Source organism: Oryctolagus cuniculus, chromosome 21 (assembly GCF_051225735.1).
Source record: "Oryctolagus cuniculus isolate XC-2025 breed Fujian yellow rabbit chromosome 21, ASM5122573v1, whole genome shotgun sequence".
NCBI lineage: Eukaryota > Metazoa > Chordata > Mammalia > Lagomorpha > Leporidae > Oryctolagus > Oryctolagus cuniculus.
This window is the reverse complement of record NC_142887.1, coordinates 30356706-30375504: the sequence shown is the minus strand read 5'-3', so window position 1 is coordinate 30375504 and position 18799 is coordinate 30356706. Positions and strand designations below refer to the sequence as shown.

General features: G+C 51.9%; 1 protein-coding gene across 8 annotated transcripts in view; it reads right to left on the bottom strand.

Annotated features, from left to right (window-relative positions):
- The window catches only part of LOC127488352 (uncharacterized), a 374426-nt gene that overhangs the window by 11092 nt on the left and 344535 nt on the right, over positions 1-18799 (bottom strand). For 2 of the 8 annotated variants that reach the window (XR_016227164.1, XR_016227169.1), the window contains exon 3: positions 3307-3432. Coding sequence is in view for 1 of the 8 variants with exons in the window: in XM_089323229.1 (XP_089179355.1) it covers positions 2100-2358; positions 3307-3432 (385 nt within the window). In the remaining 7 variants the exon portion in view is untranslated. Of the gene's footprint in view, positions 1-1673; positions 2359-3306; positions 3433-18799 lie in introns of those variants that run through there. The other 6 variants (XR_016227168.1, XR_016227163.1, XR_016227158.1 and 3 more) reach the window with 6 other exon arrangements.

The following is an 18799-nucleotide window of genomic DNA, read 5'->3' as shown; positions in this document are numbered from 1 at the left end:
ATTGCTTAACCTATTCCTGTTTTAACCTCCAGCCTCATCAGCCCGTTCAGGCTTCCGTACCTGCATTTCCTCTGCTTAGGCTCCTGTTCCATGTCCTGTGACTCCCGGCCTCAGTGTTCAGGCACCATTCCCGGGCTACCCACGCATACGATGCTACCCCCCCCTTCACCCCAGTGACCTTCCACTGCATCCTGTCCCCATGCCTCTTGTCTGAAATTGTCCTGCTTCTTGATGTAACCTGCCGATCGCCCGAGTCACCCATCTCAGTACAAGTTCCTAGAAACATGAGAACCACGCATGTCTACCACCCCTGCCCCCAGCACTCAGCCCAGGGAAGGGCAGAGCCTCAAACACCTGCATAAGTGAATGCACTATGCTGACAGCTTTCACACAAAAAAGAGGGGCTGGTGCTGTGGTGCAGTGGGTTAACACCCTGGCCTGAAGAACCAGCATCCCATATGGGCGCCAGTTCTAGTCTTGGCTGCTCCTCTTCCAATCCAGCTCTCTGCTATGGCCTGGGAATGCAGAAGATGGCCCAAGTCCCTGGGCCCCTGCACCCACATGAGAGACCTGGAGGAGACTCCTGGCTCCTGGATCAGCACAGCTCCGGCTATTACTGCCATCTGGGGAGTGAACCAGCAGATGGAAGACCTCTTTTTCTGTCTCTACCTCTAACTCTTTCAAATGCATAAGTCTTTTTTTTTTTTTGACAGGCAGAGTGGACAGTGAGAGAGAGACAGAGAGAAAGGTCTTCCTTTGCCGTTGGTTCACCCTCCAATGGCAGCCGCTGCAGCCGGTGCACCGCGCTGATCCGATGGCAGGAGCCAGGATCCAGGTGCTTTTCCTGGTCTCCCATGGGGTGCGGGGCCCAAGCACCTGGGCCATCCTCCACTGCACTCCCTGGCCATAGCAGAGAGCTGGCCTGGAAGAGGGGCAACCGGGACAGAATCCGGCGCCCCAACCGGGACTAGAACCCGGTGTGCCGGCGCCGCAAGGTGGAGGATTAGCCTATTGAGCCACGGCGCCGGCCGGTCAAATGCATAAGTCTTAAAAAAAGACCTTAGTTTTACAAGTGAGGAACTGAAGTTTATCAAGATTAACTCAACCATTTTTACATGGCCACCCACCCCAAAAAAACAAATATGCAAACTGCAGAAAAAACAAAATGGAAAACCAGACAAAACGGACACCTGTATCTAGAGATCCTTCACAAAAAGTCTCATTTGGGGCGGTGCTGTGGTACAGTGGGTTGAAGCCCTGGCCTGCAGCACTAGCATCCCATCTGGGCACTGGTTCATGTCCCGGCTGCTCCATTTCCAATCCAGCTCTCTGCTAATGGCCTGGGAAAGCAAAGGATGGCCTAAGTCCCTGGGCCCCTGCACATGCCTGGGAGACACAGAAGAAGCTCCTGGCTTTGGATCACCTCAGCTCTCTGGCTGTTGCAGTCATGTGGGGAGTGAACCAGTGGATGGAAGCCTTCTCTCTTGCTCTACCCCTCTAACCCTTTCAAATTAAAAAAAATCCTTCCTTAAACTTGTTTTAAGTGTCTCATTTGTCCTTATACCAGGCATCTAGAACAGTCTAGGACACAGCAGAGGAACATCTAAGTTCAAGTTGAAGCCTCAAATCCCTGAGACCCGAGTACAGTTGATGTTGTAAGACAGAGACGAGCATGAGATCATCCTTTATGTTGAAAGTTAAAATATTCTTCACAAGCAACAGATCAGCTGGGCCCTGCCTCTCCCATCGTGTCAGAACACCTCCTGCAACAAGGAGCCGGAGTCTCAGCCAGCGACTAGAAGCTACCCAGACACGTGCAAGTAAGGACACTGAACCACGGCACTTCTGCTGGCTGCTGTGCGCGCACTATTGCACGGTGGAGCTCTGCGCGGCTTTCAGCCCTCAGTGCTACGCAGTTTGTGGGTCTCCCCTCCCCCATCTGATCCAATGCTGTCCAGCTTAGCTTAGCCATGGTTTGGCTTCTAAAGCAGCGTTAATCCAGGGTGGTCAGCCACATATCCAGAGCATTCAACAAGGATAGGATACTTCAACATTCTTCAGCTCGAGCACTGCCACACACCGTCTTATCTGTAGGAGGGTCAGTTTAGGAGGTCGTGGGAGATGACCACCCCGGGGTGGGGGCAGCAGCACAGGGCTGGCAGCAGGAACTCAGGCGGCAGCAGGAGCTCAAGACCACCCCCACCCAGCAGTCTCCAGGGCACAGGCATCACATGGAGCAGGCTGTTGCTGCCCACGCCCACGTTCTGCAGGTGGGCAGTGTGAAGTCTGTAGGACAGACGGGTAATATCGGTGCCCAGAAGTCCACATCTTAAGGTGTCCAGTGGTCTCTGCATGTCACTAAGACAACACAAGTAGTTATTCCCAGGGAGCTGAGGCCAGAGCTCTTAGCTTGGTACAGCTCCATTGCCCCCCCACACCCTAAGACAACCATAGGAGACCATCTCCTCACTTCGAGAGGACTTCAGAGTCAGGCGCTCTCCCATACCTACCATGGATGGTACACACATTACTGGGCCACTGCTACCCACGTGAGCCTCACTTCTGCCACGGAAGTTATGGAGGTCAAGCTTTGGAAAGATCTCTGCACACTAGGGCTGATCTGTTCCTAGGTGACGAGTTTGGGAAGATGCTCCACCCACCCCCTTGCACCCCTTTTCCCCCAACTGCTAGCTTCCTAGTTGAGCAGAAGGCCTACTGGAGTTTCCACAAGCTCACCATTTGTGAGAGGGGTGCCTAGCCTAGCCGTGAAGACAGCAGCACTGCACAAATGTGGTGCTAGTTTGATTCCCAGCTCCGGCTTCCAACTCCAGAGCCCTGCTCATAGGGTTCCCTGGCTGTCCTGGATTGAGCAGTGTCACCACCCACCCCAAAGTGCATGTCCAACAGGAGTCTTTGAATAGAAATAGGGTCTTGGCAGATGTGATCAGGTCAAGGTGAGGTTAGACTAGAGGGTGGGCCCCTAGTCTGTTGACTGCAGTCCCTTAGAGACACAGACACACAGGGGAAGAAGCCATGTGGAAACAGAGGCAGACTACCTGGACATGCCAAGGAGTGCAAAGGATCACCAGCAAGCAGCAGGAGATAGAACATCAAGCAAGAACTCCCCCGGAGCTTTTGGGGGGAGCACGGCCATGTCCACACCTTGACTTCTGACATCCAGCCTTCACTCACAAGGGAATACATTACCGTGTTTTTCAGCCACCCAGCTTGGGATCCTATGATGGGACCCCTGGGAGTCTACTACACAGTCCATTTTGTATTCAAACAACCCTCCCACGTGCTCACCTGGCAGCTGTGTGGCTGGCCCAAGAGACAGCAAAGCTTACGGAGGTAGTCCAGCTTATCCAGCCAGGAGAAGAAGGCCACAGGAGTTCCTGGAGATGCACCGTGGTGTGAGCAGGTCTGCTCCTGCTGGGGTGGGGGAGGGGGAATGAGCCAGGTCGGGTCTGGCTGACCCTGCAGCCTGTGGCTGCCAACATCGGCTCCCCTTTCCCCAGGATCTTCACCACAGGGGGCACGGCACTCCATGAGTGAGCAGCTTCCTGCCTTGGAGGCATGGAGACCCTCCCCGGGCATGGAGGAGACAGGACAGGAAGTGGCGACTTCCTGTCAGAGCAGGAGACCATGCCTCTCTGCCCTTGAAGACGAGAGCAAGGCAAGAGTCCCCCAGCTCTGGGACCCATGGAGGCTCCGGCCTTGGATTCTTTACTAGCCTGGCCTTGGCCACGACTGAGGCCGGCCCTGCCTTGGCTAGTGCATGTGCATGTGCGAGACACAAAAGGGATGAGAGATCTCCCAGCACATCTCCCTCCTAGGTAAAGCCCAGCACCCTCAGCTTTGGCCTTCTGTGAAGATAGGCAAGGATACAGGCTCCTTCAAGCAGCCGCAGCCCTGGGATGCAGCAGGCCTTTGGTCCCCGTCCCTCCACAGGCCACCAGCTGCCCCACCCCACCTGCCACCCCAGGCACTGGGGTTTGTCCACACAATGCTTCTCTGCAGGCCTCTCGTCCCTTCTCCCACGCAGCCCTTTGTCAGAGGGCCGTCCCCACTCCTGCCCACCTCAGGCAGACCTGACCTACACCCAACAGGTGCACGTCCACGGAGGCTCCCACCCCGGGGTGACTCCCACTGACTGTGCCTCTGCCCGCACCTCCCCCTGCTCCAGCCTTACCTGGGTGAGCACACTGACTGTGCCTCTGCCCGCACCTCCCCCTGCTCCAGCCTTACCTGGGTGAGCACACTGACTGTGCCTCTGCCCGCACCTCCCCCTGCTCCAGCCTTACCTGGGTGAGCACACTGACTGTGCCTCTGCCCACACCTCCCCCTGCTCCAGCCTTACCTGGGTGAGCACACTGACTGTGCCTCTGCCCGCACCTCCCCTCTTCTCTGGCCTTACCTGGGGTGAGCAGCGGGACCACAACTCCTGAGCCATGGCTACTCGATGATGCCAGCTGGAGGCAAGGAGAGGGCCAGGCCTGTGCCATCACTGTCCATCTTCGAGCAGCAGTCATCGAGGGCAGGGTCAGGAAGAGGGAGCTCTCCAGGGACAGGACACAGTTGAGTCCTCAGCACTCAGCAGGCTCCACACTGCAAGATACAAGACACCGAGAGGGGGACTGGTCTGTGCATCTCCACCAACCCGAGAACAAGACGGGGGAACCCTCAAGCAATCCCACACCGCTCAGCCTCTTCCCATGTCATGCAAGGGCAGCCCAGGCCTCAGCCCGCTGACAGCAACATCCTCACCACCCACCCCTGCTCATGCCTCGAGCAGAGACCCACAGCTCCCTTTCTGCCCAAGAGAAGCCACAGGGGCTTCTTCCAGTCCTGGACACTTGGGGGCTGGCAGGAAGACAGGCATCTCAGCATATCCACTGTTCCTTAACAGGTCTAAGCAGAGAGAGATTGTGTCCCCTCCCAACCCCCCCCCCCCAGGGAATTCCCATCAGCACATGCACAGGTTCAGGAGCCAGAGAGAAGGTGGACTGAGGGCTTAACTTCTGTGCAGACTGCAGCTCAGAGCTCAGCTTGTAAGGGGACAGGGAAGCCACCAAGAATCAAACCAGGCAGGTGGCCCAGGCATGGCCCCAGGAAAGCGGACGAATGGGCAAGGCCCACCTTCCTTTCCCAGCCAGGAATCCAAGCCTCTCAGCACAATGGCCCTCAGCCCAGGAGTCTGCCAGGTGACAGACCAGGAGCCTAAGTGCATCGATTTGGGAGATTTCTCACAGCGAACAGCCAGGCACAAAGGCTACACTCTACAGTGCTATCTGCAACTGCTTAGGCACCGCCTTCCTGTCGCTCCCCCTCTTCATGGAGGAACGACACTAAACCCTGCCTAGGCTTCATATCTGAGTCATGGCACCATCATGTCGCTCCCCCTCTTCGTGGAGGAATGACACAGGACCCTGCGCTGTTATTTCGTCTGCTCGGCCCTCCCCGGGTTTGCTGCTGGTTCTTCCCGGGTTGGCTACCGTCCCTTCCACCTCCGTGGAAGGGCGGTTCCCCCTAGCCACTTTTCCCCACTTCCGCGGGGGAGCGGCACACCGCCGGCCGGCTCTCTCGGGGGCTGCACAGGTGTTCCTTCAGATAGATGTTCCTTTTAGATGTTCCTCGTGCATGTTGTCTCTCTCCTCCTTTATAGTCCTCTTCCGCCAATCCCAACTCGGCTGCCCACACGCCAAGTACGCTGCTCTCCTCCAATCAGGAGCAGGATCAGCTCCTGGAGGTCATCACTCAAGTTGGCAAGAGGCAGCTGTGTAGAAGCTGTTTCCTCCTCTCTCAGTGCCATATTGTGGGAGAGCAGATGCATAGAATAAGTCTTAATTCCAGTAACAGTCTAGTCCGAGTTGCTCCCCACAGATCCCCCTTTCTTTTTATTTTTGGCGTTGATACGCGCCTGTCTTCGGTGCCCCATGGCACACACTCTGCTCTGCTTGCTAGAGTTGCCCACAGGTGCTTACAAGCCCTACCAATCAGGCAAACCGAGTCCGGGTCCTCTCTTCGCCATGTTGTGAGGAGGTTTTTAGGTGCTGATGCGTGCCTGTGTTCGGTGCCCTGCAGCGCATGCTCTGCTCTGCTAGAACTGCCTGCAGGTGCTTACAAGCCCTAGCAATCAGGCAAACTGAATCCAAGCCCTCTCATTGCCGTCTTGTGGGGAGACTTATTGGTGTTGATTCGTGCCTGTCTTCGCTGACCTGCAGCCGCCCACAGGTGCTTATCGTCTTACTAATAAGGCAGACCGAATCCAAGCTCTCTCATTGCCATGTTGTGGGGAGGCCTTATTTTTCTCTATTTCTCTATCTCTGGGCATTCCTATTTCTCCCATTTTACTTCTATCTTCCAGCATTCCTATTTCTCTCATTTTACTTCTAAACTTCTGTTTCTCTTATCCCTGCGGCATCCCGACGCCCACCCCGAGGCTGCTTCTCGGCGCCTCACCTCGCAGCGGGTTCCTGGCTCTGCGCCGCTTCAGCCCGTGCTTCTCTCATCTGCACGGCTTCCTGGCGCCTGCCCTGCGGCGGGCTCCCGGCTCTGCGCGGCTCAGCTTCGCGCGCTCCGCGGTCTCCACGCCCTTCACGCCCGCACCACGGCCTTCGCGCCAGCCCCACGTTCCCTATCTATTCACGCCCCATGCTCTCTGCACGCGGTGGCTTCCGCGAATCACACAGCATAGCTCACGTTTCCGCCACCGGCATTCAGTCCAAGTTACCCGGACTAACCTGGCGAATTCCAACCTGGCAGCCCACGTCTCTGCCTCTGGTTCCAGATTTTCGCCTTTTGCTCCCCGGGCTGACTTAAGAATTCCAAGCTGGCTTACGTCTCCGCCTCGGCCTGCCCCCGCGGCTTCAATTTCCCTAACATTTTTCTCTACCCGGTATGTTTCCCTAAGTTTTCTTCCAACAATATTCCTCCCTCATTTCTCCGGGCCTCTCCCCACAGTCCGTAACCAAGTCTAAGTTTCTTCTAGGTTTCACTTTCACTTTCAACCTGCAGTCCGTATCTGAGTCTAAGTTTCTTCTTGCTCTCACTTTGAATCCTAACTTCTTTCCCACAGTCTGTATCCGAGTCTATGCCTAGGCTTTCAATAGCTTCTTCCAGCACCTTTTCCGTCCGGCTTTTCCCTAGGCTCTTTGCTAGTCTCTCTCTCCGGTATTTTCCTACTTCTTCCCATTTCTTCCCTCCTGGGTTTTCTATCTGAGTCACGGCACCATTATGTCGCTCCCCGTCTTTGTGGAGGAACGACACTAAACCCTGCCTAGGCTTCATATCTGAGTCACGGCACCATTATGTCGCTCCCCATCTTCGTGGAGGAGCGACACAGGACCCTGCGCTGTTCTTTTGTCTGCTCGGCCCTCCCCGGGTTTGCTGCTGGTTCTTCCCGGGTTGGCTACCGTCCCTTCCACCTCCGTGGAAGGGCGGTTCCCCCTGCCACTTTTCCCCACTTCCGTGGGGGAGCGGCACACCGCCGGCCGGCTCTCTCGGGGGCTGCACAGGTGTTCCTTCAGATAGATGTTCCTTTTAGATGTTCCTCGTGCATGTTGTCTCTCTCCTCCTTTATAGTCCTCTTCCGCCAATCCCAACTCGGCTGCCCACACGCCAAGTACGCTGCTCTCCTCCAATCAGGAGCAGGATCAGCTCCTGGAGGTCATCACTCAAGTTGGTAAGAGGCAGCTGCGTAGAAGCTGTTTCCTCCTCTCTCAGCGCCATATTGTGGGAGAGCAGATGCATAGAATAAGTCTTAATTCCAGTAACAGTCTAGTCCGAGTTGCTCCCCACACTTCCCACTGCCTGTCCTTAAATGCACAGAGCTAAGGAGCTAAGGCGCACACCCTCGTGGCTGGGGCCGCCTTGCGGTGCAGTGGGCTAAGCTGCCGCCAGCTCATTCCCCACCTCGGAGTGCTCCAGACCCAGTGCCCTCAGGTCACGTTCCATGTGCACAGTTGAGTGAATCACTGGCCACAGGCAACTAAACTCCACTTCCAGCCTCGCCCTGCTCCCCGGGAGGTCAGGGGGTGGAACTCTAGTCCTGTAGCTGGTTGCTCTGGCAACAGCTTTCCCAGTGGCCACACCAGGCTAGACTGAGGTGTGGTTAAAGAGGCTTATTGCCAATAAAGGGTTCTATTCACCTTACTTGTGCCTGAGTGACCTCAGCAATGGGGGGTGGTGGATGGGTAATGAAAATTTAACAGGTGCTCCTATGCCCTCATCACTTAGGAAACCACAAGGGCTCCAGGGGTTCTGGCCAGGAGGCAGGGATGGAGACCAAAATATCTTCCTTCTACATTGATGGATGTTTAGACAGGCAAATGGTAAACAGTCGGAGAAAAATATTGTGGCTGTTAGTCAACTTAAAGAGCTGATATGAGGGTAAGAGGAACGGTGTGTCAATGAAGAGGTAAAATGGATAATCCCAGGGACTGGCGTAGTGGGTTAAGCTGCGGCCTGCGACACTAGTGTCCCATATGGGTACTGGCTTGAGTCCTGGCTGCTCCACTTCCCATCCAGCTCTCTGCTCCTGTGCCCAGGAGAGCAACAGAGGCTCAAGTGCTAGGGCTCCTGCCACCTCCACAGGGACCTGGACAGAGTTCCAGGATTCGGGCTCCAACTCTGACCAGCCCTGGCTGTTGCAGCCATTTGGGGAATGAACCAGCAGATGGAAGACTTGTCTTCCCAACTCTGCATTTCAAACAGATAAAAAATCTCTTAAATAAATGGATAATCCTGTTTCAGGACAGGAAAAAGCAGGAAATTGACAACAAACGTAGGGGGGAAAAACATGGACTTAACAGTGTGCATCATGTGGAGACCAGGTAGTAACACAGAAGTTAGTATAAGACCAACAACTTGTCCCAAGAAGCCACTACCACTTGGAGTGGGAATGGGGGTGGCAGATGGACTACTTTCATTACCATCCTATCCCACGGTACTACTCATGGCTTTTAAAATAAAAAAGGAAAACACAGCCCCCTACTGCCTATCTGCTTCTGCCACAGCACAGGCTTCTGAGAGGTAGTGAGATAGACCTCAGGACAGGATCTCATCTTGCTGGAGCACCAACCAAACACAAAGCAAGGAGCAAGGGTGCACCAGTCACCGCTGACTGCAGATAACAGGGGCCAAGGGTGAGTGAGCGGGGTGGGGGTGTCAGCTCCGAGCTGGGATCCCAGGATCGGGATGCGAGCTTCCACCCTCACAGGATCAGCAGCCAAGAAGTGGAACTAACAGCACAGCCCACTACTTAAAGAAAATGACCCGGGGCCGACATCGTGGCACTGAAGGTTAAGCTGCCACCTGTGATGCCTGCATGCCATATAGGCGCCCATTGGAGACCCAGCTGCTCCACTTCTGAACCAGCTCCCTGCTAAAGTGCCCAGGACAGCCGAGATGGCCCAAAAGCCTGGGCCCCTGCCACCCACGTGGGAGACCCAGAAGCAGCTCCAGGCTCCTGGATCTGACTTGGCACAGCCCAGCCTTCACGGACATTTGGGGAATGACCCAGCAGATGGAAGACCTCTCCCTAACTCAGCCTTTCAAATACATCTGTAAAAATAAGTGGCCCAATCCTGTTTTGATGCTGGTTAAAACCAACCAGATGTCCTTGTACGTGGACACGAGTTGGCTCGAGATCATCTAGCAGTGAATGCGCCATAGTAGCCGGACCCAGCTGAGGCTGAAGGACCCCATGCCCGAGCAGCAGCCTCATCTAACTCACCTAACACAGGAAGCCCGAACCCCTCACTGTTCATTCTCCACCCTCAGCTGAACGAGAAACTCGTGTTACCTCAATAGCTCCGTGGGCATATGCATCCACCACCCTTTGAATAGACATCATCCATCCCAGAACTTCATGAGTAGGTAGAACTTCCCTGAAAACAAGCCCTGTAAGCGGTAGCTCTTGGCTGCTCCAGTTTTTGGTCACAAGACACCCTCGCTCCTGGCTTAGTTGACTGAGATGGTTCTGAGCATCTTCATTAGCATTAACAGTGTACAAGGGGCCGGCACTGTGGTGTAGCAGGTAAAGCTGCCGCCTGCCGTGCTGGCATCCCACATGGGCACCAGTTCGAGTCCTGGCTGCTCCACTTCTGATCCCACCCTCTGCTGTGGCCTGGGAAAGCAGAAGACGGCCCAAGTCCTTGGGCCCCTGCACCTGCATGGGAGACCTAGACAAAGCTCCTGGCTTTGGATCGGCGCAGCTCCGGCCATTGCAGCCAGCTGGGGAGTGAACCAGCAGATGGAAGCCCAACCTCTCTGCCTCTCCTTTCTGTGTAACTCTTTCATGAAATAAAAAAATCTTTAAAAAAGGAGGGGGGAGGGGAGCCACAGGCTAGGAAGAGACGTTTTCAGTGGCTGTAGTTAATGTACTAACACAATTAAGAATTATGTTAACCATGAGAAAGATACCCCAGAAGTGGGATTTTCCCCTAACGAGCAAAGTGTATCAATAGACAATTCAGAGAGGGAGTCACTGTGTCCTCACTTGATCTGGAACTTAGTTCTGGAATCCAGGCACTCAAGTAGAGCATGGGGAAGACGGTAAACATGGCCGAGTTCAGCCAAGCAAGTGCAGACTTAGGAACAGCAGCAAGGGGACTTTCGGGCCACGTGAAACCCATCCGTGTAGCTAAGGTGGTTACTGATGTCAGGCTCCTGCCCTCCCAGAAGCCGGGAGGTGGGGGCCCTTCCTCCAGGTGTTGGCTGTAGCCGTGAACCTGCTTGGCCATCTTGAGTATTCTCAGCAGGCAGATGAAGGCTGCAGCCTACAGTTGTTAGGAACCCTTCTCATTTGTTCAAGTCGGCTGGAGGCCTGGTTGAAGAGGGCTCAGGGGAGCCCGGTAGGGAGTTTGGTCAAGGAATCTGCCAGTACATATCAGCAACAGCCTATTAGTCAGTAGTGGTAGAGGGGTGAGTATTTGGTGCAGCCTCCATAGACCCCCCAAATCCCATACGGGAGCACCTGGGCTTCAGTCCCAGCTCCGCTCCCAATTCCAGCGTCCTGCGGACCTGCACCTGGGAAGCAGCAGGCGATGGCTCAAGTCCCTGGGTCCCTGCCACCCACGTCAGAGACCCAGGTGGAGTCAGGGGCTCCTGGCCCAGCTTCAGCTGTTGCAGGCATTTGGGGAGTCAACCAGGGATAGGAGCTCACTGTGTCTGTCTGCCTTTCAAATAACACAGAAATAAGTGGTGAGGAGAACCAAGTATACTCCTGTGCTCCATCACAGCCTTAATGGTGTATGAGCAGTACCTGCAGGAGGAATGGAGCTTCAACCTGGAGACAGCATAGACACACAATGGGCGGTAGAAGCAAAGGGCGAAAAACACACGCAGAATCTTCAGGAATTGGGTTTTAACATCTGCAGCTTTAGACTATCAAGCTAGTTACAGTTCAGGCCATACTTTGGAGTACCAGTCAGAATATAGTTATCTCACCAGCGTTTAAAAACAACCTAAAGCAGGGCCAGCTCTGTGGCACAGCAGGTAAAGCTGCCGCCTGCAGTACTGGCGTCCCACAAAGGTGCCGGTTTGAGTCCCAGCTGCTCCACTTCCAGTCCAGCTCCCTGCTAATGCACCTGGGAAAGCAGTAGAAGATGGCCCAAGTGCGTGGGCCTCTGTACCCATGTGGGAGACCAAGAAGCTCCTGGCTCTGGCCTGGCCCAGCCCCAGCCCCAGTCATTGGGGCCATTTGGGGAGTGAACCAGCATGATGGAAGAGCTCTCTGCCTCTCTGTAATGCTGCCTTTCAAATAAGTTTTAAAGCAGGCAAACCAAGCAAGAACAAAGGACCGAGATGAAGCAGAACCTACCTACAGCCCTGCAGCATGACACCTCGAGCCCTGAGCCACGCCGGCACCAAGCAGAGGATGGTGGGAAAGCTGCTGCACCTATTGTCGCTGCCACCTCCCTGTGCTTATAAAGGAGCCACCGAGGCCTCTCATTGGTCACACTGACTAGGTGCCCACCCCCAGGCCAATCAGCTCTGAGCTGGTGTGGGGCTGATGTAATGCCCCCAGTAGCTCCCTGCACTACCTTTTTTTTTTTTTAATTGTCTCCCACGTTGCATATCAGGGCTCAATCCACGGTGTCTTCTCCAGTTTGTCGATGTTGCCTTGGCCAACAAAGCAGTCAGTCTGTTTTCTCACCAGACTTGGTTCCCAGAATCCCCCCATCGACTGCACATTTTTACGGTTGTCTTGTGTGCTTGCTTTTTGTGTTTTTTTTTTTTTCTGGAAGGTTTTCCCCAGAAATCCACCCAACCACACACACACACACACAGACCCTTTTCTTCCTTAATTTACATTTTGGAGAGAGGCACTTGTTTCCCTCATCCCCTGCTCTGGCTGCTGTCAATGCCCTCTGGCCATAGAACACCAACCCCTCCAAGTCTTTTCTCTCTGAATTTTTTTAAGGTTTATTAAAACAGATTTAGAGAAGCCAGAAGCCAGGATTCCATCCAGGTCTCCCACATGGGTAACAGCGCCCAAGTACTTGAGCCATCTACCCCTGGCTTTCCCAGGTGCGTTAGCAGGGAGCTGGATTGGCAGTGGAGCAGCTGGGACTCCAGCCGGCACTCCGACATAGGGGGCTGGTGTTGCAAGCGGTGGCTTAACCCACTGCACCACAACACAGACCGTTCCTCTAAAAAACTTCAAGTCAGTCTTACTTTGTCTCTCCCTATAGTCATTTAGACAGCCCAAAGACATGACTAGATACCCCCGATACAACTAAACACCTGACTTTCATTGTTAAATACAATCAGGTGGGGCCAGCACTGTGGTGTAGTGGGTAAAGCCGCTGCCTGCAGTGCCGGCATCCCATATGGGCACCAGTTCGAGTCCCAGCTGCTCCACTTCTGATCCAGCTCTCTGCTATGGCCTGGGAAAGCAGTGGAAAATGGCCCAACGTTTCACTACAGGTGAAATCACTTTAGATGTTTTCTTAGATAACTGAAGATTTCATTCCAAAGCCACCTATATTTAAAAAAAATTTCTAACCATCTTTGAAGGAAATATTTCTCAACTCTTTCCTTTAGAAGTAGATAAAATATGACTTTATTTGGATTTTATAAAATAAGCTCTGAGTGGGGCCTCGCAGCCTCTTAGTTGATGTTCTGTTTGTCTCTCCGGGTTTTGGCTCGCTCGCTGGCTCTCTCCTGTGTCTCTGTTACCTCTGTCTATCTGTCCTTACTGCCTTGCTCCCAGCTATCTGCCAGCTAATTAAGGTTGTCAGCCAACTGTGGAGTAAATGCACTGTTTGTGCAGTGCTTATACAAAATTGACCTGTTTGGTGTTAGTGTTTATCCTAACACTAACACATGATGGATGGTGCATTTCTCCAGATATACTGACCCCTCTACTGATTTGCAGAGAAGCACGTATGTTTGCAGTTTGGGGTCAGCTTATTTTAATTTGGATCGTACACTAGGTTATTTTAAACTTTGGGAATATTAAGCTTTGAGTTGAGGTAATTTTTAAAAGGTACTGTATTCAAAGAGAACTAATTCTACCTAAAGCCTTTGTAAGTCATTAAAAACCAAGTTAGTCAAATCTAGAGAGAGAGAGAGAGAGAGAGAGAGAGAGAGAGAGAGAGAGAAAGGAAGGGAGGGAGGAAGGAAGAAGGAAATGGGCCAAGTCCTCAGGCCCCTGCACCCACATGGGAGACCCAGAAGACGCTCCAGGCTCCTGGCTTCAGATCAGCTCAGCAGTGGCCATTGCGGCCAATTGGGGAGTGAACCAGTGAATGGAAGACTCTCTCTCTCTCTCTCTCTCTCTCTCTCTCTCTCTGCCTCTGCCTCTCTGGACCTCTGCCTTTCAAGTAAATAAATAAATCTTTAAAAAAAAAAGACATGGCCAAAATGCAAAAGATGTATTGAATTTTTAAAGCTATTGTCTGTAATTATATCTAATATAGTCTCAATTATTTATAAAAATTCACCACCTTTAACCAAAGTAACCAAAGGTGTTTTCATCAGATAGAAAAATCTAGGACTGTTGATCTGTTTTTCTCCAGATGGGTTTTTCCCAGGGTCCAGACACAGTCAACACACAAGAAAAGCCCCAGTGTCCATGGGGGAAGAGGGAAGCAGGGTTTCGGGGCCATGGCAGGCAGGGCAGCAGCAGGTACACACAATCCCAGGGGCAAGTGCGCAGATGTGGGCACCAGGAGGGGCTTCCAGGTGGGCCTCATCTCCATCTTCCTAACCTGGGCCCGGGAGCCAGGAACCCCCTGCCTGCCCCCTCCAGGTAACAGCGGGAACTCTCAGTACCCCCATGCCCTTCTTTGGTCTGTTCAGGCCCTGTGGGCACCTGGAGGGATCTTTGCTAGTGGGTGGACCCTAGCAATCTGGGAACCCCTCTCCTGACACCTTCTCCCTCCATTACAGGTTCAGAAAGTTCTCTGCATTGGCCTGTTTCAAACTTGTCTATCAATCAAAAGGGTGTGTGTGTGTGTGTAGTCTTCCTAGACAGAAGTAGAGGTGTGGTGGAGGGGCTAAATCAAGGTAGGAAGACGTGCTGTTGGCACACCAGAGAAAGCCAATCATTGCTCCCTCTGGGGGTCTTGCCCAAGAGGTGAGGGTTGAAAGGATGGTGGAATCCTGTGTCAGTGGCTGCCAAGGGCCACCAAGTCCTTCCTCCAAGTAAGCAGTTGGGCGGAAGTTGGAAGGCCACCAAGGGAATCGGTGTTTGATCAGTTGCCATCAGCTTAAGTAGGCAGAAACAAGGTGAGGAGTGTGGGGCGGTGGATTGTGCACAGGAAACAGGGCTTGGGGAAGGGTCTGAGCCAATCTTGAAAGATGGTGTCATGAAAAGGAATCTGAGAGGCCAGAAGCCAGCACCGTGGTATAGTGGGCTAAGCCTCTCCCTGCAGTGCCAGCATCCCATATGGGCACTGGTTCAAGTCCCAGCTGCTCCACTTCTGATCCAGCTCTCTGCTATGGCCTGGGAAAGCAATAGAAGATGGCCCAAGTCCTTGGGCCCCTACACCCATGTGGGAGACCAGGAAGAAGCTCCTGGTTCCTGGCTTCAGACTGGTGCAACTCCGGCCATTGCAGCCATTTGGGGAGTGAACTAGCAGTTGGAAGACCTCTCGCTCTAACTCTCTGTAACTCTCCCTCTCAAATAAATACATAAATCTTAAAATAAAATAATAAGGAATCTGAGTCTGTTCCCTCACCCACATTGCCTTTTCATAAGCCACATATACCCGCTGACCACCGGGAATATGACTGGTCCAAAGTAAGATGAATCAAAAATAAAAAAATTAACATTTATTTAGTAAATATAAATTTCCAAAGTACAGTTTATGGATTACAATGGCTCCTCCCCCCCATAACTTCCCTCCCACCCACAACCCTCCCATCTACCACTCCCTCTCCAATTCCATTCACATCAAGATTCATTTTCAATTATCTTTATATACAGAAGATCAATTTAGTATATATTAAGTAAAGATTTCATCAGTTTGCACCCACACAGAACATAAAGTGTAAAATACTGTTTCAACTAGCTATAGCATTAATTAACATTGAACTACACAATAAGGATGGAGATCCTACATGGGGAGTAAGTGCACAGTGACCCCTGTTGTTGACTTAACAATTTGGCACTCTTGTTTATGGCGTCAGTAATCTCCCTAGGCTCTTGTCATGAGTTGCCAAGGCTATGGAAGCCTTTTGAGTTGGCTGACTTTGATCTTATTTAGAAAAGGTCATAGTCAAAGTGGAAGTTCTCTCCTCCCTTCAGAGAAAGGCACCTCCTTCTTTGATGGCCCATTCTTTCTATTGGGATCTCACTCGCAGAGATCTTTCATTAGGTCCTCTTTTTTTTGCCAGAGTGTCTTGGCTTTCCATGCCTAAAATACTCTCATGGGCTCTTCAGCCAGATCCGAATGCCTTAAGGGCTGATTCTGAGGCCAGAGTGCTGTTTAGGACATCTGCCATTCTATGAGTCTGCTGTGTATCCTGCTTCCCATGTTGGATCGTTCTTTCCCTTTTTTATCCTATCAGTTAGTATTAGCAGAGCCTAGTCTTGTTTATGTGATCCCTTTGAGTCTTAGACCTATCACTAACCAGAATCTACAAAGAGATCAAGAAATTCCACAACATGAAAACAAACATCCCACTTAAGAGATGGGGCAAGGACCTCAATATACATTTTTCAAAAGAGGAAATCCAAATGGCCAACAGACACATGAAAAAATGTCCAGGATCACTAGCAATCAGGGAAATGCAAATCAAAACCACAATGAGGTTCACCTCACCCCGGTTAGAATGGGTCACATTCAGAAATCTATCAACAACAGATGCTGGTGAGGATGTGGGGAAAAAGGGACACTAACCCACTGTTGGTGGGAGTGCAAACTGGTTAAGCCACTATGGAAGTCAGTCTGCAGATTCCTCAGAAACCTGAAGATAACCCTACCACATGACTCAGCAATCCCACTCCTTGTGATTTACCCAAAGGAAATTAAATTGGCAAACAAAAATGTGGTCTGCACATTAATGTTTATTGCAGCTCAATTCACAATAGCTAAGACCTGGAATTAACACAAATGCCCATCAACAGTAGACTGGATAAAGAAATTATGGGATATGTACTCTAGAGAATACTATACAGCAGTCAAAAACAATCAAATCTGGTCATTTGCAACAAAATGGAGGGGTCTGGAGAACATCATGCTGAGTGAATTAAGCCAGTCCCAAAGGGACAAATACCATATGTTCTCCCTGATCGGTGACAACTTACCGAGCACCAAGAAGGAAACCTGTTGAAGTGAAATGGACACTATGAGAAATATTGACTTGATCATCCGTTGTCATGGCTGTTGATGTACAACTTAATACTTTATCCCTTTCAGTATTTTTTTGTTCTACTTCATACTATTGGTTTAACTCTGCAATCAACACACAATTATTCTTAGGTGTTTAAAGTTAACTGAAAAGTGATCTCTGTTAAATATAAGAGTGGGAATAAGGAGGGAGGAGAGGTACAATTTGGGACATGCTCAAGCTGACTTGCCCCAAATGGTGGAGTTAGAAACGTGCCAGGGGATTCCAATACAATCCCATCAAGGTGGCATGTACCAATGCCATCTCACTAGTCCAAGTGATCAATTTCAGTTCACAAAAATAAATTTTTTTTAAAAAAAGATGAGTGACAAGTGCAAAATACACAATGGATTTTGAAGAGTGGGCACCAAAATAGTCAACAATCTCATGCCCAATTTTTATGTTGATTATAGGTTGAAGAATAATGTTTGGGGTATTTCTGTTAATAGGAATATATTATGGGGGTTGGCGCTGTGGCATATCAAGTAAAACCACCGCCTTCAGTGACAGCACCCCATATGGGCACTGATTTGAGTTCCAGCTGCTCCACTTCTGATCCAGCTCTCTGCTATGGCCTGGGAAAGCAGTAGATGGCCCAAGTCCTTGGGCCCCTGTACCTGTGTGGGAGGCCCAGAAGAAGCTCCTGACTTCTGGCTTCAGATGGGCCTGCTTCCAGCCATTGCAGCCATTTGGGGAGTGAACCAGTGAAAAGAAGACTAACCTCTCTCTCTCTACCCCCCTTCAAATAATTAATCTTTTTTAAAAACATATTAAAATCATTTATTTTTTAAAAAAAGGTTTATTTACTTATTTGAAAAGTGAAGTTATAGAGAGGGAGAGGCAGAGGCAGAGAGAGAGGTCTTCCATCCATTGGTTCACTCCCCAAATGGCCACAACAGCCAGAGCTGGGCCAGGCCAAATCCAGGAGCCAGGAGCTTTCTCCAGGTCTCCCATGCCGACCCCCATCTCTTTCTTTTAAATTGTTTTCAAAAATCTGGTCACTATAAAAATTGGAAACTACAGATGTATCTTGCCTATGTACCTGAAGGTGTGGAAAAGAATGAAGGGTTAGAGAGGTGGAATGCAGGCAAGGCTGGATCTGGGAGCAGTGACAGTGAGGTGTGCAGGGCACAGGCTGCAGCCTGAGGCCTGATAATGGCTGAGGCTGGACCTGACTCAGCTGGAAGGAAAAGACAGGCTGGTGATTGGCAAGGAAAGGGTGACAGTGACGTTTTGTGGAGTGCCTGTGACAGTCAACCCCAGGGCTAAATGCTTCATGTAAAATGTAAAATGAATCCACGCTAGTCTATGTACCTACATGCTACCTGGTAAACCTCCAAGGCCAACAGAGCTAAGCCCCTCCCTGTAGCTGAACAAAAGCCCAAGTCCAAGGTCGAACCCTCATGGAGGATAATGGAGCCCAGGACACTCTTCCTGGATTTGTTGTGCTAGCACAGAATCCCGGAGTCACAGAGTATGAGGGGGGGCGGAGGTGACAGGCAGAAGATGGCATTTTTCTGGAGGCCACGTGGCTGACCTTGGGGGTGGGGCCAGGGGCAGGGGGAGCCTGAAACTTCTGTGCATTCGAGGAAGTGAAAGAACACAGGGTCCCTGGGGCCTGCTGTGAGCTGACAGCAGTTTGACCACAGGCAGGCCAGCAGCACATGGGGACCAGCCAGTATTGACATGTGTCCGTCTCTGGTTGGAGAGGAGGAGGGGCTCTTGGGGTCTTTTTTACCATCCTAGTGGACGTTCTCACCCAAGTTGGGGTCACAGGAGGAGTTGAAGGGGACCCTGATGATCCCAGGAAGCAAAGGCTTGGTTGAAGCCTTTGGAGGCGGGACCTGGGGGTGGGGGGGTCCTCCAGAGCAGGGGTGGCCCACTATGGCCCCAGTGGCCACACCTCCGGCAGCCCCACCTGGCTCTGTAAATGAGATCTGAGGAGCACAGGCAC